General features: G+C 40.0%; 2 protein-coding genes across 3 annotated transcripts in view; one reads left to right on the top strand and one right to left on the bottom strand.

Moving 5' to 3' along the window:
- Positions 1-6,516, top strand: part of LOC126369987 (phosphopantothenate--cysteine ligase) — an 86,771-nt gene extending 80,255 nt beyond the window's left edge. Inside the window, exon 8 of the transcript XR_007566788.1 lies at positions 6,504-6,516. The gene's annotated coding sequence lies outside the window, so the exon portion shown is untranslated. The remainder of the gene's footprint in view (positions 1-6,503) is intronic.
- On the bottom strand, positions 267-27,877 carry LOC126369927 (uncharacterized). Of its 2 annotated transcripts, none has more exons than XM_050014521.1 (9): positions 27,740-27,877; positions 24,494-27,527; positions 22,628-22,731; positions 18,259-18,548; positions 17,665-17,819; positions 15,928-16,067; positions 13,439-13,576; positions 12,309-12,567; positions 267-11,698 (listed from the first exon to the last, which is right to left on the bottom strand). In XM_050014521.1, the coding sequence occupies exons 2-9, from the start codon at positions 27,323-27,325 to the stop codon at positions 11,192-11,194; spliced, it is 4,425 nt and encodes a 1,474-aa protein (XP_049870478.1). In that variant the 5' UTR covers positions 27,326-27,527; positions 27,740-27,877; the 3' UTR covers positions 267-11,191. The 2 variants fall into 2 exon arrangements, with proteins under 2 accessions (XP_049870478.1, XP_049870479.1); XM_050014522.1 differs by having other exon boundaries at positions 17,665-17,813.

Raw genomic sequence — 27,877 nt, 5'->3', positions numbered from 1 at the left:
TTACCAACGCCTTTCGGTAGACGAATCGAACTTCTGGATCCGAGAAACTAATAGGTACCCTGACGTGTGTAGCCGCTCTTATATACCGTAACTTTTTTGGACGTATTGCATGCATTGCATGCGTTTTTTGTGTGCATTGAATTATTACGACTTATCTGCTACTGGCGCCTAGTTTAGCTCCGGTTTTAGCTACGCGCCAAAACATCCTCATCGGTCTATTACTGAGTGAACTCTGTGGCAGGAACTTGACAATAAAAACCCAAAAGTAACTTCTTAAAGTAATTTATTGCAGACACAAACGGTTCAGTCCAGTGACCCCGCTGAACTGTAAGACCCACGAGTTACAAAATAAAACTATTCGATTTCATATTTACAAGTACTGCCTTCCTGTATTACACAAGCTTAAGTTACCTGAATATGTCTATCTTAAGGTAGATGGCAACATTTGAAAAAACTATAAAAATAACCTGACCCAAAAAGCCAGAATCCAAAACCGAAAATGACATGTGAAAAAGTCACGCCGTATTTCAGCAATTTGCTCATGTAATACAAGAAAACATTTATCTTTAAACTACGAAAACTTAAGGTAGAATAAATAACCAATTCTTCTAATAACCATAGGGTTACGTTATAGCTACTTAAATGTATATTAATAATAATAAACTGAAAATGTTTTCTTGTGTTAAAAAAATAACGAGATCATTGTTTTATGTGTAAAAAATACAAAGAAAAAAATAGTGCGCGAGTCAGGTGGTATTTTAATCAATCAACTTTAAATATTTTCCATTTGACGTAAATTGTATGATTTTTTTAAATACTAATTTGTTACTGGCCGACGCAGGTTTAACCGCTAAATGCGCAGTGACAGATCGGAAAATACAGACAACAAAAATATCGTCAAAAATCGCGTAAAACCAACTGACTCGTGCACTAAAATAAGAATTTTATGAACACAGCTGGTGTGATTCATTTCATATTTCCAACAAAAAATCATATAATAAGCGACCAAGAATATTTGTAAATAACATATCCATAAACACCCATATACTAATTTGTTACAAAAATATGCATAATTTGTAAGTTTTGATAGTACGACGAAGACAATAATTAGATCAATTTGACAGACAAATGTTGCAAGTCATACCTAACTAAATATTATTGCTTTTATTTTAATTTCAGGTACAGTACGTACTGAGGCGGTAAAGGAAGGTGACATGGTAGAGTCAGTTCTGGCTGAGGGAAATTAAGTTTGGGTTCATTTGACAGTTGAAAATTTCAATATTCTTAATTTCTTGTATGTCTTCTGTTTGGTCACTCTGCGAAAAATGTTGCGAGTATTGTCAGTAACGTAATTATGTCATCTTATTTTTTTTAAGCGAGGACAAAGGATGGCTGTTTTATATCTGCTAAAATAAAATAAAAAAATGTTCTTCTATCGTGTAGGTTGTGAGGTGGAGTATCAACCCCATCAACCCTGGTGTCAGGGTTATTATTGAGCCGCCCTAACATGGCTCAAAAAAATGTTTATCTCACCAAAACTGACATCAACCAAGCAACCATCAACTAATGAAAGCTAAGCAGGCGTTTGATCAACCCTGCTCAAAAGAGATAGCAAAAAGCTTCGTGTAACCTTTTCGCTTGTTCTTGTTGACACTTCGCGCTGGTATCATTAAATGGATCGCAATGACAGTTAATGGTAGGCGTCCAATGTATGGCTAACCTTCAATGTTTGCCTCTTCCGTCAATGTAAAGGCAAATGGAAGCGTTCTGGGGGGTTAAAAATGCCACGTCAAAGCAATTTATCTAAAAAAGCAATATTATGTGAAATAGTTTTTGATTTATGAGGGGGTCAAAAGTGGCCCCAAATGGTTACACACGGTGCGGCTCGCCAGTTCTGTTTCTTGAACTTGGCTTGACACGCGACCGCGTATCTAGATTGCTATTTGACAGTTGTTAGCATTGCGCACTTACTTTTATATGCGCAAATGAAAATTGCCATATTGCTTTTTAGATGAATTGCTTCGATGTGGCCTTTATAAGCCCCCTGCTCTGTCTACGAATATGCATGGCCAGGGACCTTTAATTATACTTTCGTATGTCGGTAATTTATACGAAATCTCTCGGTGAAAAAGGCGCTAAACATATTCTAGTTTTTAAAGACATTTCGTGCTGTTTACCACCCCAAGCTTACCATTTAACACTTTCTCGATATGACATCGGATTGAGACATCACCTAAACATTGCGTCCGTGAAAGGGTTAAAACATGAAATCCTGCCCGATTGTTTTTTGTAAGAATGACTTTTTATACTTTGCCTCAGATGGTATTCGCTACTTCACCGGACAAATTAATAAACAGGCTTGAGGCTGCCCAAGTGGGCGCGAATATCGGCATAGAGCGCTATCTGAGTCAAATCTGAGTCATCCCAGTCAAACGTGACAGGAAAATTATTTGCCATTTAAATTACAAAATTAATATAGCATTTTTACAGCGTTTTACAATTTCTTTTGACTTTTGTCTGAGATTCATCCTCTTTCAAATCGCTAACATCGATTCTATTATTATTACTGGCAACAATTATAACGAAATCTTTTTTCTGACTTCATGCTAATTACCGCTGTCAACTGCCCTTCTGACATGCGCAACGTGATAAAATTACAACGATTAAAGATAAAAAGTGACAGTATGGACATATGACGTAGATGTGTCAAAACTCCACAATCTGATAAAAATATGGTGGAATGTTAGCGTTCATCGACAATATATCACGTTGCGGTATTTTGACAGAACGACATGATTTTTTGGTTTGCCATGTTAGCACCAGTCGACAATACGACATTACATTGTCAAAATATAAAATGACCGTGACAAAATATTGTTATTACTTTGCGCATGTTAGCCCGGCTGCATTACATATGCCCAACAGTGGGTTAATATAGGCTAAATTCAAAATGACATATCTCATTATACATGACATGACTAATGACATAATCATATACATGACAATAATATTTGTACAAGTTATTGCTTAAATTTTACGACGCGTAAGCTTATATATCACAAGGCGTTTAAATGGAAGGTTTCTATTCAACTAAGTAGTATGTTATACACTATTATGATGCCTTATAAAAACGTCTGTCTGTCAAATTTAACCTACGTATATTATAAAAAAAATATAATGTATAGAAACTCGTTATACAGTTTCATAATGGCGCAGTTTCTAGTAGACCCCGTCTACTTCTATTTTAAATTATTTTACCTGTCATTTTCTTATCCGCCGAAAGGGAAAGGGACAGGTAATCCATAGGCATAAAATTTCTGAAACACGTCAATTTTAGGCAGAAAACAACTCTCTCATTTCACATTGCACAATAACCCTAGAGAATTAAGTTGATAGCCCACGTCAAATGGGTTCCATATCACCGAAATGTCAATATAATTCGCTCCAGTTATTCATTTATACATTCATTAATCGGCGGATAAGAAAATTATAGGTATAAGTTAAAGCAAAATTAGGAGGCGTCGGCGGGAATCAGGGCTATTGATAGCATATAGTTTCATATCATTCAAGCTCAACAGATACAAGACGGTGCCGGTAGCGTTTCGGTTTCGACTCGGGAATATTTTTTTGTATAAAATCTATTAGATTAGAATCTATAGAACGTAAATAGATAGATGGGACACCCACATTACTGAGAAGTGTGTTTTGGAGTTAAATGACCTAACCTGTATTGGGCTGGTTTTCCGTCGCAGGTTGGAAGGTCAGACAGGCAGTCGCTTCTGTAAAAAACCGGGCCTGTAATCTTTTTAGGTTAGGTAAGCGGACCCTGTGGAAACGAGATAACGCTAGGTAGATGATGATGATGAAATAGAAGGGACACTCTGCCCCGTATCAATACGAGTTCGGAGCAAACTTGATTAACCTCATCTCCTCACTTTATTCTATTTAAGACGTAACCCGTTAAGGAGCAAGGAAGCACCTGTCTCGCTCGCATGCACCGGCACACGGTAAGAATAAGGTTTTTGTATCTTCAGGCATTACATAAAATTTAATCGCCGGAACGCCTCCAGAACCGCCTCAGACACTCGTATTCTAAGTTACTCGAAACTACTTCCACTCGACTCAGCCTCAGCTAAGCATTTTAGTAATTTCATCATCATCAATTTAAGAGCCACGCTCTTGTCGGTGCAGCATTTTCCATTCTACTTTTTTAGGGAAAAATAAGGCAGTGGTGTGTGTGGTGGTTTAGTAATTTAAGTTGTCATTTAATCAAATAACATGTAACCTAACCTGGGGGGTTAAAAAGGCCACTTCAAAGCAATTCATCTAACAAACCAATATTGCAATTTGACATTTGTGCATATAAAATTAAGTGCGCGATGCAAACAAATGTCAAATAGCAATATTGCTATCTTAGATGAATTACTTTGATGTGGCCATTTTAACCCCCCTGTATTTGGCTGGTTTTCCTTTCGCAGGTTGGAAGGTCTGCCATGCAGTGTCGCTTCTGTAAAAACCGGACCTGTCTAATCTTCAGGTGAGGTAAGCGGGCCCTGTGAAAAACTGGATGAGATACTAGGAAGATGATGACTTCAATCTAAATAATACGAAATTAATGACGTCATGCCTGGAATAAACTGGAAGTAAGATTGAGGCGCCATTTCAGAATACCGATTTTGAACTGAGTTCGATGTCTTCCTTAAGGTTGCGTCAACTGAGGACGGGTCGAGGAAAGTTCGAGTTAGGATCTTAGAATACGGGTGTTAGTGTGCATTTAATGTTACTCAGCGTATTTCAATAGGTATAATATTACATTAATGTTTTACATTGACACTGAACAAATATAGCTATTAGGTTATTCTTGGTCTTACATTGACTTTGTTGATTTGTTTCAAATGGGCAAAGGCACCTAGAATTTTAACCAGGTTAATTTCATAATTGTGTAAAAAGCGTACGTCCTATGGGAGTTATCCGGTGCGAGTTCGGTAATAACGGATATGGAGAAAAAATTAGAGAAGTCAGATGATGGGTTCCGGATTTTGTATATCGGATGGCGGATATCAGATGACGAATATCGAATCGAATGTATTTAAGCTACCATATGAATAGTTCTCTGACCACTTCGAATCCGTCATTTCACGGAGTCAGATCTGATAACAATCAGAATAGTGCGAAACCGCCCTGAGATTATATTTACGCTTGAAAACTCAAAATATCCCTGTATATAAGAAGGACACAATCTATGGCCTTTAAACACCCGACAGCAAATAAAGGGTTATGTTATTGACAAGACTTCTTGTAGGCCTCCGACAGTCACTACTTGGTGGGCAAATGGAGATAGCAAAAGGCTCTCATTATGTATTAGCGGTCAATAGTCTTATTTCTACACTCTATTTCACGTAGCATGATTAGAGAGAAAGCAGGACAGAAATATAGTACATCGTCTGGTGCGAAAGAGATATGTCGCTTTCCAACTCGCTAAAGGCAGCTCAAAACGAAAGAGACTTTTGCGATGTGCTTTTGATCCCGGTTACTTCTTACTGATTTAAGTATGTAGTCGTTACATGAGCCATGTCAGGGGCCTTTGGTGGCTCAGTAATAAACCTGACACAAGGATTGATGAGGTTGGTAATCCACCTCACAACCCACACGATAGAAGACGTTTGACGTGATTTATTGTAGATTTGCCGCAAATAACATTTACTACTTAGCCGGATAGAAAGAGTCGAGAGATCGTCACTCTAATCATGTTATGTTAAATAGGGTATAATGTATACTATAATTCGATAAAAAGAAAGCGACAAAACGATAATTTTCTATGGAGTTTGTATGGAAATACTATCCTTTGACGTCATCAATAAACGTCGTACTCATTATTTAAGTCCTAAATAATATTCGAAAATAAGTCGAAAAATAAAATGAGACTGATCTTTGACCATCTTAGACTGGCTTCTATTTCTAGATTAGTATTTTATAATTTATCTTTGACCCGGTCAAATACCTAATTATGAAACATGTGCCTGTGCCCAAAGTCAACAATAAAAAGTGGAATTTCCTTTTAAAACGAACATTCATTGGCTAAAATATCGATCATGTAAAGTCATAATGGTATTTAAAGACAACCGTCCTCGGAAATAAAAAAAATGATAACTTTAATGACTTATGTTGTTCCGGCGCCGACTTGAAGGAAAACATCGTGAGGGAACCACATTCCCGAGAAATGTATTTTCGGAGGTATGTGACCTAACCTGTATTGGGCTGGTTTTCCCTTCGCGGATTGGAAGGTTAGACAGGCAGTCGTTTCTGTAAAAAACCGGTCCTGTCAAATTTTCAGGTTAGGTAAGCGGACCCTGTGAAAAACGGGATAACTCTAGGGAGTTGATGATCGATCGGGGGCCGAACTTAGCCCGGCTGGGTCTCATATAGCCCTAAGGAGTGATGGGTAGCGCGCGGCGCACTGTAAGAATGAGATTTTTGTATGGATTATGCACGTTCTGGGGGAGTTAAAATGGCCACATCTAAACAATTCATCCAGAAAAAGCAATAATGCTGTTTGACATTTGTTTTCATTGCGCACATTTTATATGCGCAAATGTCAAATTGCAATATTGCTTTTTTTTGATGAATTGCTTCGATGTGGCCTTTCTAACCGCCCTGATCTTAGTCAGGATACTATAAAGTTGCCAATTTTTGTTTGGCATTAAAAAAAAGCCAGTGATTGTTCTTTTTAAAACTGACGAGCTACAATATACCATATTGCTTCATTGCACATTGCTTAGTTATAGATAATTATATAACAAACAAAAACTTACACAGTACACAATTTGACTTGGGTAATATTTACTTAATGAACACGCAACCTACTCGTATAATGCCACGTATTTGATGAATAATAAGAAAATTGTGCTTTTTATTACTAATTAGTTTTGGAATTTAGTAGGGGAATGAATCTTGAGCGGTCATCATCACGAATAAAGAATAATACTACGTATAGAATGGTAACTTTCCGCCCCGCCCCAATTCGTACCGGGCGCAGACCTCACCCCTTCTGGGTCTCACTTTAGCCGAAATAGCCGTAAGCTTGGAGTAAGGGAGAGCATGCGCGGACTGTGTCTCGTTCGCACTTACGTATGAGATGTGACCCAAGGATTCTTTTTCGGTTGGATTAAGAGAAAGAGACGAAAAATATGACTCTTAAGCGTGTACGGCTTAGTACGAAAGAGACAAAAGATGTCATTCATTATGTTATGTTTTACACGGTAGTGACATTACCTTCCCAGACTATTGCCATCACTGTCACTCAGGACCCAAAACCCATCCCCATACATACATAAAGACATGTTGAAATCGTCTAACTAGAAAATTAAGTTTTTTTTAATTGAACACATTGTGGGACGAGTAGGCATGTGTATAGAATGAAGAAACATCTATTGTATTTAGTTAGTTCTGGAAATATTAGAGCCCTACAGACGGCAATAAGTATCAAATGTACATTCTTATTTATTGGTGTTGTGAGGTCAACGACCGACCTCACCAACCCTGACACGAACGTACACCAACGTCCAGTTTACGAATTAAGCATAAATACCGATTACTTTTTAGAACCATTCTAATATTACGTTAATTATTTATGTAATTTTAATGCATGGCATAAGAAAACCAGGTATGCTCAATCCTATGACAAGTCGCCTTTGCTAGCCCTTTGATGACGTAAGTGTTACCACTGTGTTACCATTAAATTGGTATCTCCAACATTCCAAGGACGTAAATTTTGTTATAGAAAATTAAGTGAATTACTGACTAATGTATTTAATTACTAGTCACATATATAAAAATAATTAAAACTGTAAATAAATCTTTTACTAAAAGTTCAAAATTTCCTTGCAAAGTAAATATTTTTTTTACGAAATGGCAACACAGGGTGGGATGACATCAGCTGGGCTAACCTTGAAATTTTAGCTGTCACTTTTGAGCACACCTGGTTTTCTTATACCATGGTTTTAATAATGATAATGAGCCCAATATTTCCATTTAAAAACTGCAGTTTAATTGTCAAGTCATAACAATAAGAATTAAAAATAAATAAAATTAAATCTAAATATAAGACTATTTACATAACTGTTCATACACGAGTAAGAACTTTTTAATGAGCTAAAGTTTAATGCACCTTTTTGTCATAGTCACTTAAAAGAAGCATTTTGTGTGTTTTACAAGAAATTTCTAGGAAACATTTAAACATTGTATAGAATCTCGCTGATAAAACATTGACATGTAAGATCCCTTCGCTAGAAGTGACAGTTATATTAAATATTTTTCCAATCCTTCTAAGCAACAATGACAGAAACAGTGTCACAAATAAAATAAGTAGCAAAAAAAGTATTGCATAGCGGGGTACCCACACCGAAATTCCCATTTCTTAAATGTTGAAACAATTTTAAAGGATTCCACTCGTGCTTCTGCTTAGCATGACAGGCGCGAGTCGTGCGCGACAAGAAAAGTGAACACTTTCCTAACGCCCGCTATCTACGTAACCCACCGATGCTGCGTCATTGGGTGCAGCTACACATACGGAGGTGAGGTTATTTAATTGTATTTTATTTTATAATTTATATAATTTTAATTTAATTTAATTTTTATTTTTTTTTGTTGGTGTACCTTTTTTATAAATAAATAAATAAATTTTAATTTTGTTTTTTTTTTTTTTGAAATCTCATACGGGGTGGCCGTAAACATTTAAAAAAAATAAATGGGTAATTTTCGTTGGCCGTAAAGTAATCGAAAAATTTTGTATGTATTTTGTTGTTTTTTTTTTTTTGTATTTTTTATGTTTGGGGCTGAGGGGTGCCACTTTGAGGACACCGCCTAAATATTTTGCTAGGGCCGCCACTGGCAATGAACTGTACAATTTACCCACATAGAAGACTTTTATTATCACTATGCGTTTGACCACAGTCTCACCTGACTGTAAGTGAAGAAGCAGCTTACAGTGTTACACGCTTACTTATGCGCCTATTCACTCTAGTTTGAAGAATAGTGAATACACAGGGAACATACTATGAACTCGACCAGGGCACTGCAAAAAGCATAGTACGGTCACGAGCATTAATATGTATACACTTTGGTACCATGTCACATTTAACTCTTTTGACAAATTGAACTGTAAGTCTCACTAAATGTCAAATAAATATTAGTGCGACAGAGTCCTAAAGTGGGTACATTATATTACTCATGACTGTACAACTGCCCTAACATACTGCCTATATTAATCGAGTACAGTTATAGGTATATGTCGTGTCGCGCGGGGCGTGCCGCCAGTTCTGATGGGTATACTTATCGCGCGCGACTAGCGCCTATCATGCAGCTGCTATCAAGGACCAAAAACAGTCAAAATCCTTTAAATTTATTTCATGTCATGTGTACTAGACACTCAAACGTAAGTCTATTAATTTGACTAATGTTATTTATATGTTACACTTGCTATCACCCGACACCGCTTGTCAGAAATTTTATTGGAATGATATTTAAATTGTAACTGTTCAAAGTGTAACCATGTTACCTGCTACATAAAGATATTTATGACTTTGTGGTTTTTGTAATTAAACCAATGATCATCATGTGCTCAACTGTGAAAACATCGTAAGGAAAATTGATTTCGGAAGTACGTGACCTAATCTGCAATTGGGTTGTTTTCCCTTCGGGTCAGAACGCCAGCCAGGCAGTCGCTTATATAAAAAACCGGACCTATCAAATGTACAGGTTAGGTTAGATTAGGTTAGCGGACCCTCCGCCCTGTAGTTCCGGGCGTAAGAATAGGGCTACGATACTCCCTGCCTGTCGTAAGAGGCGACTGAAAGGGGACACTGGGGATCGTGAGTGGTAAGGGCGGGGGCCCGAACCACTCAACACACGATCTCCGGGAGGGACGGCAATGCGACATGGCCTCGCATCGCCGTAAAACTGGGATGGCGTAGGGGTGGGGATCTACCCCGGGACGCGCTTTAATGAAAGCCAGTGCGAGGGGAGCACCGGTGTGTTCGACAGAGAACCCGGAGCTTTCCGACATGCACAGCAGAGGGCCGTCGGAGGGGTTTTAGTCGGTAGGAGTCCGACATAACCTCGTCGCTCCCCCGGGTGGCGAGGTATCCATGAGGATTTCCCCTTCGTTACAAAAAAGGTTAGCGGACCCTGAACAAACGGGGCGAGGACAGTTCTATAGATGGTTATGGCTGTTTTTTATGATTTATTTTTTTTATAAGAAAATGAAACAGTATACGTTCAGCCATACACGGGCGATAGGGTAACCTAACCAGGTTACCACATAAAACGACCCGTCTTAATACAAAGTAGGTGCAAATCTAGGTACAGTCATAGAATAAAGAACAATGAGCTAGGTTTAGCGCCTGAATGTCCGATCATTGGTTATGTTTTATTACTATGATGTCATATTTGTCTGTCTATGTGTTTGTCTCAATAACAAAAGGTGTCGAATGATAGCACAGAATTTGTTATTAACTGTAAAATGCTTTACCTATCCAATGTACACACTTGGTCCGTATTTACACGTCGATTCACAATTTAACTAATTATTTACACGATAGAGGGCGCTGCTCCCAACATTATAAGTGTAGTGTCGTGAGTAATTGTTGCAAGTCTAAGTACATCTTCGCATAAACCACCACAGGAAGTACGGTCACGAGAATTCATGTTTAAACTTTGGTACCATGTCACATTAACTTCTTTGACAAATGGAACTGTAAGTCTTACTAAGTGACAAATATGTTAGTGCGACATGGTTCTAAAGTGGGTACATGACATTGCTCATAACTGTACGAGTAAGTTAATGATGAAAAAGAACTATCAAAAAACAATAGCTCGCGGCAAGAATGAAAAGTCATGAACATAAATTCCAAATTCAAAATTGTAAAAATACTTGTTATTGGCAAATTTGCACAGAATCCAATAGTAAAACGAAACAAAAAACAACTTCTAATAAAAATACTGGCTGAATTTAGTTCCAAATCCAAACTCGATTAATTACTAGGTCGAATTCGGAACATCATTGTTTAAAAAGTAAAAAAATGATTAAAAAAGGAATAAACGGAATCTTTTTTTGAAATCGATCCCTACCGTCAAATCAAGTGTAATGTGAGCAAGTACTCACGACACAGAACCGCTTAGCAGTGGTGGCCGCTTACGCCTCCGTGGCGATAGGCTCGCGGGCGTGGTGGATCTTCAAATGTTTATTATGATTCGGCTTATTACTCGAAGTCTTCCCACAAATGGAACACGAAAACGGCCGCGCCCCGCTGTGCACCTTCATGTGCTCGGACAGATAGTAACTCCTATGGAACGACTTACCGCACTCTGGCACCTTGCAAACGTACTTCTTCTCCATCTCGTGTTCTCTGACGTGCCTTTGGCAGTTGTATTTCCTTATAAACTGGCAGCCGCAGTAGTTGCAAGTGTAGGGGCGGACAGACTTGTGCGAGTTCATGTGGGAGATGTACTCGGTGTGGCGGATGAACGCGCCCTTGCAGAGGGAGCACTTGAACGGCTTGGCGGAGCGGCTCATGTGGGTCCAGCGGTGCAGCTTGAGGTTCCACTTGGTGGTGAAGGACTTGTTGCAGATGATGCACACGTAGGGACGCTTGCCGCTGTGGGTCAGCAGGTGCGCGCGCAGGTTCGTACGGAGGTACACCTGGAACCACGTAGTATTTATTATTTATTTATTTACATTTCACGACTTTACAGTGCAGAGGCGCCAATGCGCCGTAGTATGACGGTCAACAAAAAAAAAGGCGTAGATATCGTCGCTAATGTCGCGTACTGACGTATCTGCAATTTTTGCCGAAACTTATTTGCACCTTTTACAATTGTCAATAAGACACAAATCACTGGTAAAGTCACGATATTTTAAAGAAAGGACAGTTCGTACATACCAAGGTGTCTGTTAGACCAACGTGGTAAGTGGTGAGCCGTGTCGTCTACAATGGTTGCTTTTTTTTTTTTCATTTCTTTTTGGTCGAGCCAAGTGTGTTCGCGAAAACTGCGCTTAAGATAAATGAATAACACATAGGTGCAAGTCTGGTATGCCCCCCAAACCCCGCCCCACCCCGTTTGGGAACCCCCCCCTGCCGCCGCGCCCCATGTGCCCCCCCAAACCCCGCCCTACACCGTTTGGGAACCCCGCCCCACCCCGTTTGGGAACCCCCCCCCCCTGCCGCCGCGCCCCGTGTGCCCCCCAAACCCCGCCCTACACCGTTTGGGGAACCACCCCCCCTGGATTACAGTGACTAAATCATACTAACCTGTTTACAAACGGGACACGTAACATTTTCCACTTTGCCCTTATTCTTGTCTGGGACGTAGTATTCGTTGTGCGTCCGCCTGACGTGTCTGGTGAGGGAGGACGAATGCACGAACTTCTCGCTGCAGTACTGGCAGGACTTGGGCTTCTCGTCGTGTGTCTCCTTGTGCCAGAGCAGCTTGGCCTTCGAGTGGAACACGGCGCCGCAGTGGCACACGAAATCGCGGACTTTCAGCTTCTTGAGGTAGTGATGTCTGTCCCTGGAAAGATATTCACAATACTCTTTAACCGGGTCAAAGTACTCTCCCGTATTTAATTATATTTCCTTGTTCTACTAACCTAGTATATAAGTTTTGTTATTAACAAATTATGAGTCCTAGTAACTTGAATAAAGAATTTAATTTATTTATTTATTTAAAAACAAATAAAACAGGTTGTTAGTGGCACCGTAACGAAGAGGGGGATGATTCAAACCATGATTCAGAGTTCATAACAAATGGAATTTCCTGTCGGAAAATTCAAGATTTTTTTTTGTTTTTTTTTTAATTATTTTCAGTTCCATAATTCATAATCATTTATTCGCTATAAAAATGGTATTACAGTTTGCAGATTGTCAGCATTTAACATTTGGTCTACATGCAAATAGTAAAATAAAATAAAATTGATGATTTAAATGTCAATCATTAGGTACATTAATTATGAAATAATAATAAAATGATTCCATACCATACCTTTGCGATGGAAAATTCCACTTGATATCAACTCACAATCATGGTATGAGTCATCGCTCAAAGTTTTCGTTACGATTCCAACGTTGTGATCCCTGGTTAGGTTAGGTTAGGCTGATCACCTGATTGTCCGAAAGTAAGATGATCCGTGCTTCGGAAGGCACGTGAAGCCGCTGGTCCCGGTTACTACTTACTGATGTAAGTAAGTAGTCGTTACGTGTGGGTTGTGAGGTGAATTACCGACCTCATCAACCCTGGTGTCAGGGTTATTATTGAGCCGCCAAAGGCCCCTGACATGGCTCATATGTCATATGACATATGAGTCATATGACATATGAGTCTTTGATGTGGCCTTTTTAGTCCCCCTTTGTATCCCCCTACTGTTGTGATGCTCCAACAGTACCTGTGCTGCACCATGTTGGAGTACCGGCGGAAGGTCTGCTCGCAGTGCGTGCACTTGACGGGCGCGCGGCCCGAGTGCGTGTTCTGGTGCTCGCGGAGCTTCTGTCGCGTCACGAACCGCTTCTCGCAAATCTCGCACCTGGAATTCACATACTTTTATTAATAACAGCCTTCAAACAACAGGCTTGTGGCGGACCCAACTAGTTGGCCAGCTAGTTCCGCCCACATGCAACAGATGGCGCCACTTTCAATAATGCAATCTTCAAGCAGTCGTGAAACGCGATATCGAAGTTCACAGCAAGACGCATATATACAACTTCCAACATAACACCGTTGGATCGACGATCCCTAGTCACACTACCAACTTGTGGCTAGTGGGGTTCTATGCTCAGTTCGGTACCCTGAAAACACCAAAGTAATCCAATCCCTTACTTTTTACTAAACATAACACGAAAATACTATGGAATTTGTATGACTAAGTACACTGTGACGTCATAGAAAAACGTGATTATTGGTTAAAACTCTTATAGTTTTGTACATGTCTTTATTTAGTAAATCAGAACTTCATAATTTATCTTTCACATAGGAAACATTTAACAGGAAAAAATACATTTTGAAAACCAAAAACATATCATTAAAAATAAGGAAACGGTTTATTAAATCATATATTTGGAGCATTGCACTCTATGGAAGTGAAACGTGGACTATGACACAGAGAGACAGAGAGAGATTGGAAGCGTTTGAGATGTGGTGTTGGCGAAGAATGGAGGGTATAAGCTGGACTGAAATGGTGTCAAATGAAAAAGTGCTGGAAAGAGTTGAAGAAAAGAGAACCATATTGAAGACTATAGAGAATCGGAGAGGAAATATGATTGGCCACCTGTTACGTCACGATTCATTTATAACAAACATTATAGAAGGAAAAATTGAAGGGAAGAGAGGAAGGGGTAGACCTAGGATAACATTTATGAAACAAATAAAAGAGAAGGTGCAGGTCGTGTCGTATCGGGAGGTGAAGGTTTTGGCGGGAAGAAGAGAGGAATGGCGATTACTCCACCGACAAGAGCGCAGCTCTTAAATAGAGAGATATGGGATACTACCCAATTGTGTAGTACACACTAAAATTTATTTTATAATATGGCAACACCGCATTCTAATCTTTCTTCTACCCTTTGAAAATCATGGCGATGGGTGTTGCATTTTCCACCTTTTGTAAAATTTAATTAGTACAGTCCATTCATATCAAGCATGTGTTTTTACTTATATTTCACACCAGGGACGCACACCCAATACCGGCCACGTAGGCAACTCCAAATGCGACAAATCTACACTAAGTTACATCCAAAAGAAAAATCCCTTAATATCCAACATTATGATCGACATTTGTTATAGGCGACAGGCCGGTCCGTCGTCACCCTAAGTTTCATCATACATTCTGACGGGTTATTTTGGAATGTTTTTTTTAAACTTCTGCCTAAAATTGACTTCGTCATCTGCCTATTAACGTCCCCACTGCTGGGGCACGGGCCTTCCCTATGTATGGATAGGGAAATCGAGCATTAAACCACCACGCGGACCCAGTGCGGATTGATGGTTATTAACGACTGCTAATGCAGCCGGGACCAACGGCTTAACGTGCCTTCCGAAGCACGGAGGAGCTCGAGATGAAAACTTTTTTTTTCTTTTGTGGTCACCCATCCTATGACAGGCCCTTGCGTAAGTTACTTAACTTCAACAATCGCAGACCGAGCGCGTTTACCGCTGCGCCACCGAGCTCCGCAATTAAAATTTGACTTATATTCCATAAAATTTATGCCTGTCGATTGCCCGTCCCTTTCCTTTTCGGCGGATAAGAAAATGACAGGTATGACTTAAAATAAAATTAGTTGGTGCGAACTGGAGTCAGCACCAATATATTTGATTTGTGATTATGTGATATGGGGTTCCATTAAATAAAAAGATTGTTGTAGATGCTATGGTGTAAGAAAACTAGGTATGCTCAAATGTGACAGCTAACATTACAAGGTTAGCCCAGCTGACGTCATCCTACCCTACGTTCCCATTTCGTAAAAAATAAATTACTCACAATCAATGTACAATATATTTACTTTGCAAGGAAATTTTGAACTTTTAGTAAAATATTTACTTACAGTTTTAATGATTTTTATTTATGTGACAAGTAATAGTAATTAAATACATTCAATCAGTAATTCACTTAATTTTCAATAATAAAATTTACGTCCTTGGAGATACCAATTTAATGACATAGGATTGAGTATACCTGCGGGCTTAGCAGCTATCTTACCTAAGCGCGCGAGTCTTTCTCGCCTCGGCGTACGTCACCCGTCCCTCTCTCACAGTACTGCACAGAAAGAGACAGATGATCTCTGTCGCGGCGAGAAAGAGTCGCGTGCTTACGGTTTTAGGCCCGGAGGTCTTCTTATACCATGGTAGATGCTTCCTTTAAAGTTTGGTAACAGCTGTACTAACCTGTAGTTCTTGATGCCGAAGTGCGTCTTGACGTGGAGCGCGAGGTTGGCGCGGCGATAGAAGCACTTGCCGCAGGTGAGGCACTCCAGCGGGTGCAGCTTCAGGTGCATGTGGAACGCCGCCTCCGTCACCTGGTCCACCTGGGGGCGGAGCACCGGGTTACAGTCATAAAAAATAAAAGTGTATTTATTTTCTGAGAAAATATTTGTTCCACAAGGCAAACTATTGCGGCATTTGTAACTGTTACTTATTTTTTTTATTCATAAGTATTACTGGTTTGCCAAGATGCAGGCTAGGCCTAGTTGGGAACATCTGCTCACAAAAATATATTTATTTTCTCAGAAAATACAATAACTAGGGGGCGGAGCACCGGGTTACAGTCATAAAAAATAAAAATATATATTTTTTTTTCTCAGAAAATTTTGTGAGGAGATGTTCCCAACTAGGTCTAGCGCAGGCTAGATCTTGGGAAACCAGTAATTCTTATGAATAAAAGAAGTAACATTTACAAATGGTGCAACAGTTTGAGAAGAATAATAAAAAAAAGCAATAATAATAGTAGAGAAATACAGATATAATTCAATAAAAACAATTAAGTGATACAATCTGCAATGTCCTAACATGGTGGTCTCAAAGACAGATTCTCGGCAGGGTATCGGGAATCGAACCCGGATCTCCAGATCGTGATCCCAAGAGCACACGGCAAGAATGAGATTTATGCCGATGGTCTGGAGAAATGAATAAGATTAAACCGAAAGATGAGACAAAAGCCATGTTAAGATATGAAGAGAATCCTACCGTAGATAATTTAATCATTATGAATACTGGATTTATCGTCTTGATCTAAGATACAATAAAACATTCTTCAAAAATACGATTTAAGTTAAAAACTGAATAACATCAAAAACACGATGAGCCTCACTGTCAAAAATTTGAAGTGTCTAGATTATTAGGTGACAAATGTATTTTTTAATACCAAAGACCAATATATTTTTTTGCAGATCAAAAACATAATTGCATATACAGCCTAGTGGAATGTTCATATTTTTAATTAGAACGTTTTTCACATTAATATTTTTTGGTAACGTTGGCAGCACTGTCATTAATACTCCATGTCTGCTCAAGCTCATGTTCGAGTTAGAAACTAATTACGCCTAACGGGAGTTTTAGATCGATTTTGGAATTATCCTTCTCCTAAACGAGATACAGGCTGATGTAAGAAGGCCCATACCATAAGCTCACGACTGTATCCCAATTGGGGTAGTCAGAGGTACATCCATCGCAAGATGAACTGTGGGTACTTAACCCACGCCTCACCGAGCTTTCTGTTAGACCAACGTGATCGGTGAAAAGCTGTATCGCCGTATATAATGGTCGAGCCAACTGTGTTAGTGAAAACTATTTTTTATAATAAATTAATAACACATTGGTGCAAATAAACAAATAATTAAAAAAAATAATAATAATAATTAAAAAAAACGCACAATAATAATAAAATATAATAAATAAATAAATTTAAAATAAATAAAAATAAATAAATAAAAAATAAATAAATAAGATAATAATTAATTAATTAATTATGTAATTATAATTATTTAATTATTTTTATATTACAAATAATTTTGAATTATTTTTTTAAGTCCGGTATGTACCGGGTTTCGAACCTGCGCTCCACGTTTGAGAAGCAAGCCTGTGGGACCACAGTGACAGAAGGCCCATCTCCCTTATTTCCTTTACCTTGCAAGTAGGACAAACGTAGTCCTTCCTCCTCCGCTTGGTCTCCTGCTTGATGAGGGTCTCAATCCTGGGCTTGGCCTCAGCCATGGCCTCGTACACCGTCAGCATCGTCGACGCCAGCGCCTCCTTGTTGTCCATCATCAGGTTGCCTGCAACTTTAGAGATTGGCGAGTCAGCCGCTACAAAAAAACAAAATAATGATTTGGCTACTTGACAGTTTTCAGATAAGTATTTTATAAATTACTAACGATTATTTAATATCTCTTAAAATAATTTAGAGGCGAGTCGGACGCGGCGCGGCATCCGACACGACCCGAGTCGAACAACCCTGACACCAGGGTGATGGTTATCTACCTCACAACCCACGCGATAGAAGATTTTTGGCTGGGGTTTACAAACCTGCAATAACTAAAACTAAAAGTTTCCTCACAAAATGAATATCTGATTTTAACCGTGAAAGGATTTCCCATCGAACTGTATATTTCGTTTTCCGAAACTCCGGAGGCTGGATATAAGATTTCTTAATGACAGCAAGTCGGACTCCCAAAGTATACGATAATCCAGCGACACAAAGGAAGAACATAATTCACTCACCTCCCAGGATGTTATCATCAGTTTTCTCTTCTTTCTTGATAGTCCGGGCAGTCACCATGCGACTGTAGCTGGTCTTGGTACCGGAACTCGTAGGCAGAGCGTGCATCAATGCCTTATGACCCCGAAGCTCCTTCAAAGTAGGGTACTTAGCCCCACATTGCGTGCATGTATGTAAACGGGCCTTCGGGAACTGGATGTCATCATCCCGTTTCGGGTAAGGCATCGCTTCTGAACTCTTCGGGTATTGTAAGTCTTCGTCTCTGCCTTTTGAGAATTGCATTTCCTCGTCCCTGAAAGAGTTAACGCATAGATTTGCTACTACCGTAGATTGAACATCAGCGCCCGAAAACAGGGACGCAAAGTTACTGCTAATATAGCGACGTTGACAGTACTTTCGCTCAGTGCGCGATTAGGCTTCGAACTGGCAACAAGTGCGTGATAAAAACTTGCAAAAATAGAATCTCAAAGCGAAAAAAGAAGGATGGGACATCATATTTCTAATAAATAATGACATTGTGCATGTTATCATAGTATAAACATTTTAATTTTCGCAGTAAAACCCTCCAAAATTATTATTTTAGTTTAAAATACACTAAAACAAGTACTCCCGGTCAATCCGAGTCGCAGTATAACCCGACCGCGTACAAAGTACCAAGTACTAATATACGTAATAAGACGATGCGTTCTTTGTTAATTTGACAAGACTTTATTGAATGTATATACCGCTGTGTACGAATGTATAGCTAAACAAGCGCCAAGTTTTCGCCGCATTTTTGTATCAAGCGCTGTATCTACGATAGTGGTAAATCAGTGGGGTTAAGGGCATTGGTAAGATTTCGTGGTTGACTTTGCAAACTGACGTATCTGTATCGTTTTGTACTCATTCTATTTCTCTTTTGTTTTGTATTTTGTTTTTTTCCTGTTTGTGCAATAAAGTATTTGTTATGTTATGTTATCTGCAATTTACTGCTAAGATAATTTGTCTTATTGACAGTGAAAAAGGTGCAAATCACATTCGCTAAAAATTGCAGATACGTCAGTTAGTAACCTCACGACGATTTGTGATATTATGGAATAAATACAGACGCAAATGGGTATTGTAAGTCAAATAAATAAAAAGAAAATGATAAATAAATTAGTATTAGTAGATAAATTATGAAATTCTGATTGCTAAATAAAGACAGATTTTAAACTGACGAAAATATTAAATTTTTTCTATTTAACTTATTTATAAAATTTTAAACAAGAAAAACGTAATAATAAGTCCGACAGTCAAAGGCACATCCATCGCAAGATGAACTATGGACCCACACCTCACAGAGCTTTCTGTTAGACCAACGTGATAGGTTGGTGAACCGTATCGCCGTCTATAATGAGCCAACTGAGTTAGTGAAAACTGCACTTAAGATAAATTAATAACTCATTGGTGCAAGTCTGGTACCGAACCATACTTTGTGTTGCATACTAACTTAACGTCGTGAAACCTAATTTTTTTTTACACGAGAAATTATTAACGTCTTCCGTGGTCGAGCGTTCGATTCCCGGTGGGGACATATCACAAAATACTTTGTAGTCCCTAGTTTGGTTAGGACATTACTGGCTGATCACCAGATTGTCCGATAGTAGTTTGATCCGTGCTTGGGAAGCCACGTTAAGCCGTTGGTCCCGGTTACTACTGACTGATTTAAGTAAGTAGTCGTTACACGAGCCATGTTAGGGGCCTTTGGCGGCTCAATAATAACCCTGACACCAGGGTTGACGAGGTTGGTAGTCCACCTCACAACCCACAAGATAGAAGACACGAGAAATAATCATGTTATGTAAAAATGGCTCAGTCAAATAACTTTCACTTGTGTGCGAATATTTTTCGAATGACACAGATGTCGAAATAATTACCTATACAACTCTTGCTTTGTGAACAAGTTGCTCGGATTCTGTGTCCTTGCCCTTTGAATACGTTGCATTGTGGTAAACGGCTACAAAAAGTTACGTATATTTTATGTGATTCGAATTGGGTATTTAGGAATAACCCATCAAAGACACAAGTCACGTCCAAAATCGTTATTGTGGTTGGTTAAATTGACACGCAATTGGCGAAATATAGTAAGATACAAATCATTACTAATTTAAGAGTGTAGGCTCCGATCAGCGCTTATCGCTATCGACCCACTAGGGTCGATTAATTCTTTCAAATATTTTTCCTCTCAGACGACGCGTTGAGGCGAGGTTCGCGCCCAACTGGGCACCCTCAGGCCTGTTGTCTTAAACGTTGTACCGGGTGAGAGCCTTCAGCGCTCCCCATTTGTCCGGCCAAGTAGTTAATGCCATCTGCGGCAAATCTACAATAGACACGTCAAAAAAAAGAGTGTAGGGACCTTAGTGTAGATCCTATCCGATACCTAGATGGCATACAGGTCGTTAGTGACATCGTAACGAATACTGAGGGGGATGGTGGAAGGCCTGTGCTGATTCCAACCTCATCATCACCAGCCCATTAACATCCCCACTGCTGGGGTATGCCTGCTGTCGTATCAGGTGGCCAATCATATTTCCTCTCCGGTTCTCTATAGTCTTCAATATGGTTCTCTTTTCCAGAGATGTACAGTGTTATACAATTATAATTGAGGAGCTCGGTGGCGCAGCGGTAAACGCGCTCGGTCTGCGATTGTTGTAGTTAAGCAACTTTCGCAATGGCCGGTCATAGGATGGGTGACCACAAAAAAAAGTTTTCATCTCAAGCTCCTTCGTGCTTCGGAAGGCACGTTAAGCCGTTGGTCCCGGCTGCATTAGCAGTCATTAATAACCATCAATCCGCACTGGGCCCGCGTGATGGTTTAAGGCCCGTTCTCCCTATCCATCCATTGGAAAGGCCCGTGCCCCAGCAGTGGGGACGTTAATGGGCTGATGATGATACAATTATACACCCACCCCTCGCCAGTATCTACACGGGTATATTTCCATATCTAAAAAAAAACAAAGTAATTGGGCTAGTCAGAGGTACATCTATAGAAAGATGAACTGAGTACCCACGTTTCACCGAGCTTTCTGTTAGGTCAACGTGATAGGTGGTGCGCCGTATCGCCTAAAACCTTTATAAATTTGTTTTTTTTCGGCAAGTTATCGCGTTCAATTGTTTCTTGAGTACATCAAAAATTCAACAACGGCTTTGGGTCATTGAAAACGCCGTTTTCAAACGCAATCAAATATACTTTATTGCACACAAATAGAACATACTCACATTTATAAAGGGTGTTATCACAAAAGTATGTAACTGAAAATAATTTAAAAAACACTAAACACTTTCATGAGTTTTCCGATGGAAAATTGGAAAAAATCCACTGATATATGAATGATATCAACTCAGAATCATGAGCTGAACCATCTCCTGGCTATTAAATACTCTACCAAACACATAATACCGGGATCTTAACGCGTTAATCAGGGATATGACACTCCCGATATTATGGATTTTTTATGGGTCTACCTATTCCAGTCCAATTTCATCAGTCGTCCCGTGATCATGGCACTTGCAACAGTGTTGAAATATCGGGAGTCTCATATTCCTGATTAACGCGGTAAGAACCCTGTATTATGTGTTTTAATTATGATGTTTCACAGTCGATTTCGACTACAGCGACAGCAGATTTATTTATTTATTTACATTTCGCGACTTTACAGTGCAGAAACGCCAATGCGCCGTGAAACTTTAAATATAAACAGTATAATAAAAAACATATGAAACTTAAGTTTAAACAATATAAAAACATTTAATTTTCACACATCATTCATCATCTCGCATAACCTCAGACACTCGCGACACACATACGTCCACTCACTCACAAACAGATCACACTCTGGTGCTGATGCAAGGAGTGCATTAAGCATGTGCAGATGGTGGACTCATTGACAGTTGTAATCCAGGATATTGGAAAGTCTGCTCAGTGAGGGCTCGTATAGCCAATTTTACGCGAGAACGTACGCCCATTGTGGGCACGTCAGCACACCGCCTACGTAATTGGGTCGTGTACTAGGTTCAAGATAAATTTTGAAATTATGATTACTAAATAAAGACAGATCTAATACGAATACAAAACTTTTTCTTTTTTCTATTTAAATTATTTACGAATTATAATCAAGAAAACGCAATAATAAGTCCGACATTTTATCAATGTTTTTCTATGACGTCATTCTGTGCTTTTCATGTTTTGACGTTTAGTAAAAAGTAATTGATTTGACTAATAGGAAACTAGCTTATTATAGGTGATTGCCGCAGGTGGTCGGGCTTTCAGATCATCAGGTTTTCGCAATCGAAACTTCTAATATCACAATCCTCCTTTGGTCGCCGTCAGGTAAGAAAGGTCATACTTACAGGGTCTCCCTCTTTTCGCTGGCGTCGACGTCGGAGCCATCCGAGACCCAGCTCTCGCGCGCCATCAGGTCGTAGGGCTCCGCTGGCGGCACGTCCGGGTACATCTGAAATACACTCAAACATAAGCTCACGACAATATCCCAAGGGGAGTCAGAGGAACCTCCATCTAAAGGTGAATTACGCACACCTCACTGAGCTTATCTGTTACACTTAAACATCGACGATACATCCATTGATGTTTTTTTCTATGTCAAAATATGGACCCTGTGATGTTTGAATGAATTAAAGAACATATTGGTGCTAATTCCTGCAGACGCCATCTAAGTTTATTTTAAGTTATACCTGTCATTTTCTTATCCGTTGAAAAAGAAAGAGACGGGTAATCGACAGGGATAAAATTTATAGAATACACGTCAATTTTAAGCAAAAATCTAAAACAACCATCTAAAAATTTTACATCGGCCAATAACCCGACAGAATTAAGTAGACAGCACGTCAAACGGATCCCATACCAGCGAGATGCCTATTTTATTCGCACGGGTTATTTACTCATTTTAAAATTAACTTGTTGACAATCATCCGTCCCTTTCCTTTTCGGCGGATAAGAAAATGACAGGTATAGCTTAAAATAAAATTAGGAGGTGTCTGCAGGAATCGGGGCCATTATTATTACCCTAGGCGCAGTACAGCGCTCACATCAGTCAAGCACTGAACGCGAAATCTGGTTTTGGATGCAATGATGATACAATATAACCTTTACACTCCTAACCCCGCCGGCGTGGTCGACGATTTCCCTCATTCAGCGCTTATTCGGCGCCACTAGAGTCGATTAATCTGTTTGGCAAATGTAATCTTGTCAAACGCTGAGCTGAGGTTCCCACATAATTGGGAATCTTTGAGCCTTATGCCTTATTTTTTGTACCGGTTTGTCCGGCCAAGTAGTTAATGCCATCTGCGGCAAATCTAAGTCACGTCAAAAAAATCAACCTGAGTACGTAAACACTGCATAATTTTACGACATTTTTCAGATATATTAATAGGAAGTATAATGGAAACACGACCAGGCTACGTACGGAGCGACGTGCTTGCACCGTAGTAGACGACAGAGTAGTATGAACGATATCTAATAAGAATATTAACCTTATTCAATTGTATTACTCACAAAGCAAAGGTATCAATGTTTAACGGAAGGCCTAGTATTTAGACGGCGTAATATAAACACGTAACAATTTGTTATCCTAAGAAGTAACTACTATTGAAGGAAACCATCGTGAGGGAACCCACATTCCCGAGAAATGCATTTTCTGAGGTATGTGACCTAACCTAACCTGTATTGGGCTGGTTTTCCCTTCTGTAAAGAAACCGGGCCTGTCAAATCTTCAGGTTAGGTAAGCGGACCCTGTGAGAAACGGGATAACGCTAGGGGGATGAAGAAGTAACTACTATTGTTACTTTAGTTTTTCTTGTAATCTGTTTGTTGGCACACTCTGGACACTTCCACACTATGTTCTCATTCTTACCGTCTGCCTTACCAGGTAAGTGCAAGCGAGACAGACAATCCGCGCGCGCTGTCCCTTACTTACAGCCTTAACGGCGTACGATCACTTAGACTAAAGTAGGAGCCAGAGGGGGTGAGGTAAATCTAGCTCAGCGGCCGACACGAATTAGTGCGGGGCGGGGAGTTACCGTTCTATACGTAGTATTATTATTTATTATATGATATTGAACTTAAGGGAATATTGGCAGCTCAAACCAATGCTACCTTCTTGTCCTGGTCGTCTAAAAACGCAGATTAACAAAAGTGCCTCGCAGACTGTTTGAATCGCCTCTAGTAGGCGTGGTAGTAAAGTGATTGATTAGACTTACCCCATTCCAAGGCGATTCCATATCCCCATTGCTCTCCTGCCCGCTGAGCTCCCCGCGCGGCGGCATCCTCTCGTCCGCGCAGATGTTCAACGGAGGCTCGCCCTCGCTCCTTCCCTCACTCAGCACGTCCGCCTTGCTGTCCCTCTCGCACCCATCATTCCCCTCCATCTCCGAATAGTTACTCTCCGCTATCTTATAGCTCTCATGAATAAAATTCGGCAGAACAAACTCGCCCGCATTCCCCTTCTGAGAAGGCTCTCCCCAAATATACATCCCTTCCTTCTCCGTCGTATGGTGCGGCGGCTCCCTGTCATCGAACGACTCCACCCTATCCGGCGTAAAGTAATCCGCATAAATATTATCCCCAAAGTAATTCTCATTCATCATATTTACAAACTGCTTATTCTTCGACGCTGCCTCTAAGTCGAGAAGTTCTCTGTGATTTGACTCATCATCGAAATCTCCTGGAGGCATATTCCCGTACGTAATAACATTGATCGGGCGGAGAGTTTCTAATGGCGTGAGGTGGCGATCAGAAGAACCCGCTTCGTTACTAAACGCGCTCTCATTACTTGTATTAATCTCCTCCTTGACTTGCACGATATCGACGCTGGTCGCGAACTGGCTAGCTGTCAAAGTAGAAGGAGCCACAGGCTCAATGTCCATTGATTGCTCCTCAGTATCAGCGTCAAATTCATTCTGGTCATCACTGTCTTTAATCTTCTCAATTGACACAGTCTGCAAAGTCTTTTCTCTATTCTCCTGATGTAATTTGTTCATGGTAAAGTTCTCAGGTGCCTTAGAAAGTGATGACGAAGGTGCAGGATCACTAGTGACACATTTAGATGCACTGCTAGTAGTAGCTGTCTTTGCATTCTTTATCTGCAAAACCTTCTTATTCTTCTTTACGTAAATGTTGTTCAGCCTCAAAGGGTTGTTGTACACCTTCGCTCTAGGTTTCTGTTCAAATTTAGTTTCATGTTCTTTATTATTGATTGGAATTGGGTGGCTACTACTGTGCGGACCATGCTTTGATTCTGGCTTGGGAGATATTGAAATATTATCCCTTGAATTCTCTCCATGCTCTGACAGTTCACTACATGGTGAAATTGAAGGTTTCTCATTACATATTAGATCAGGTACTGGACAACTATCTGAGAACTCACTGTCAATCTTGCTATCACCAGACTTTGTAGCTTCTTTATATGATGGTGGATTTCCTACATTCTTAATCACAGAGAATGAGTGTGAAACTAGGCTGTCGGCACTAGAGTTAGGAGTGGACAGTTGGATGCTGTCATTTGATATGCTGTGATGGTTATCATCCAGATCAGGCAGTATCTTCTCTGGTGATAGGGGTCTTTCCTGGTAATCAGAGTCATTAGGCCCAGTGAGATCCAAAATTGTATTGAGCATATTTTTGTGATGTTGCACAGGTACTTCCACTTTGATGTTGCTAAGAATTTTGAGACCTTTACTAGATCCTGGAGTATCAATTCTTTCAAGCTTCTCTGCAATCTTTTCATGTTTACTGCCTCTTGGAGTGTCTGATTGTGTTGAAGTGGGTACTTTGCTAACTGAAGCCTCACAGGCACTAACTGGCTCAGGAGGTACAATAGGACCTACTTCAATGATAAGAGTCTTGTTAAAGTCACTTGGCGTATTAGGCTCAGTTTTCTCAACCTGAGCATTGGATACAGGAGGCACATTGTTGGGAATGAGCTGTTGAGGCGATGTATACATACATGACGTGTTGCCAAATTGGTCAACAACCATTACATTCTGATACAAGGAGCTAGTCTGTGCTACATTGGTAACATTCTCATGTCCACCCAGGATAGCAGGCATACTAGATATAAAAGGCTTGCCATCAATGTTGTGTACCATTTCACGGTAAATTATCTGTGAGTTCTGAGTTACTACTGTTGTACCAGGTGTGAAAGCCCCAGAACTGATTTGATTGAACTGACTAGTGGGCAGTGGTGAACCTACAGCTTTATTGTCAAGCATTTGGGATGTTGGTAAGTTGCTAGTCATGATCATGTTATTCTGGACATTCTTTTGAACAAATGTTGGTGTTGTAGGAACCATGACATGCATAGGCTTAACTCCTGGAGCTAAGTATTGCACACCCCCCATATTCGTCTTCACAAGTAAGTTATTTGGTTTTGGGAGTATCTTTACTAAATCATGTCCTTTTCTCGGTACAGCAGGTAACATTGATGCTGGCAGCTTCACGGCAGGAGCTATAGGCGTGTTGTGGGTGAACACAGAACTGTCAATGGCGCCATACTCTGCACTACGAGAATATTTAATCTCCCTATCTTCTTGTTGATCTGGATAATACACATATTGCTGGTCAAAATCTGACAGTGCAGAGTTGGGCATAAATGTTTGTTGAGTTTTGTCTAATTTCATTGGATATTGGGAGCTAGAATATGAATTTGAATTATTCACAGGAGAATTTTCAAAGCTAATGTCTGCTAAGCGCACATCTGATGCAGGTGTAGTCACTCTTGAAGAGTTGGAAGCTTTGGGAGTTCTGCTGGGCGTTCTGCTAGGTGTTCTCCTCCAGTACCGGTCATGTTCACCACTGCGGGATCCATTCCACTTTAAATTACTGTCTTCTGTAGCTGGTGTTCGAGACCTACTTCTGTAGGATCTCTCAGATTGTGAAGGGGTGGGTGTTCTACTACCATAATTGGTATTTTTCGATAAATTACACAATGCTTTAATAACTTGATCTTTGGGATGTGTGTCCAGATGGGATTCCAATGACATCCCATTGTGGAGGAAGAGCGTGCACACGGGGCACTGCACCAGCTGATCCATGTTTGTGTGGTGGGACGTGTTGGGCGAGCTATACTGCAGCGCAGGCAGCGGTCGCCGCTACCACCAGCGACGTCACGCCGACACTCGCGCCTCGCAGCGCTCCGCACAATGTCCGTGACACGCACATCTACTATTCACACGTTAGTCTCTCGCACGGCCAACAACAATGCATAACTTCGTTGTAAGCCGTCTTCTTATCGATCTGTCGGACAAAATAAGGCTATATAAATATAAATTATTAAATTTGTCAGCATCCGATTCCACAAAGTCATTCAACCTACAAACAGAGGACAAAAGAAAACAAAAACCCGAGATAAAGGCCACAGAGACATAAAAAAGTCGAGCATTATGTACGAGGAAGAAAGAAGTGAATACATTTTGCCAATATCACGAGGTAACGAGCCACGGACTTACCTTTTTATTGTTTGTCATGTGTAATCCATGGCATAGATAGCTCTAAAATAGAACTTTTAAATTATTTACAGCCACTAAGCTAATCTAAAAATATTTCTAAATAGTCAGACATATTGCAGACTTGTTCACAGGTTCACA

Source organism: Pectinophora gossypiella, chromosome 10 (genome assembly GCF_024362695.1).
Source record: "Pectinophora gossypiella chromosome 10, ilPecGoss1.1, whole genome shotgun sequence".
NCBI lineage: Eukaryota > Metazoa > Arthropoda > Insecta > Lepidoptera > Gelechiidae > Pectinophora > Pectinophora gossypiella.
This window is presented reverse-complemented; position numbering and strand designations above follow the sequence as displayed.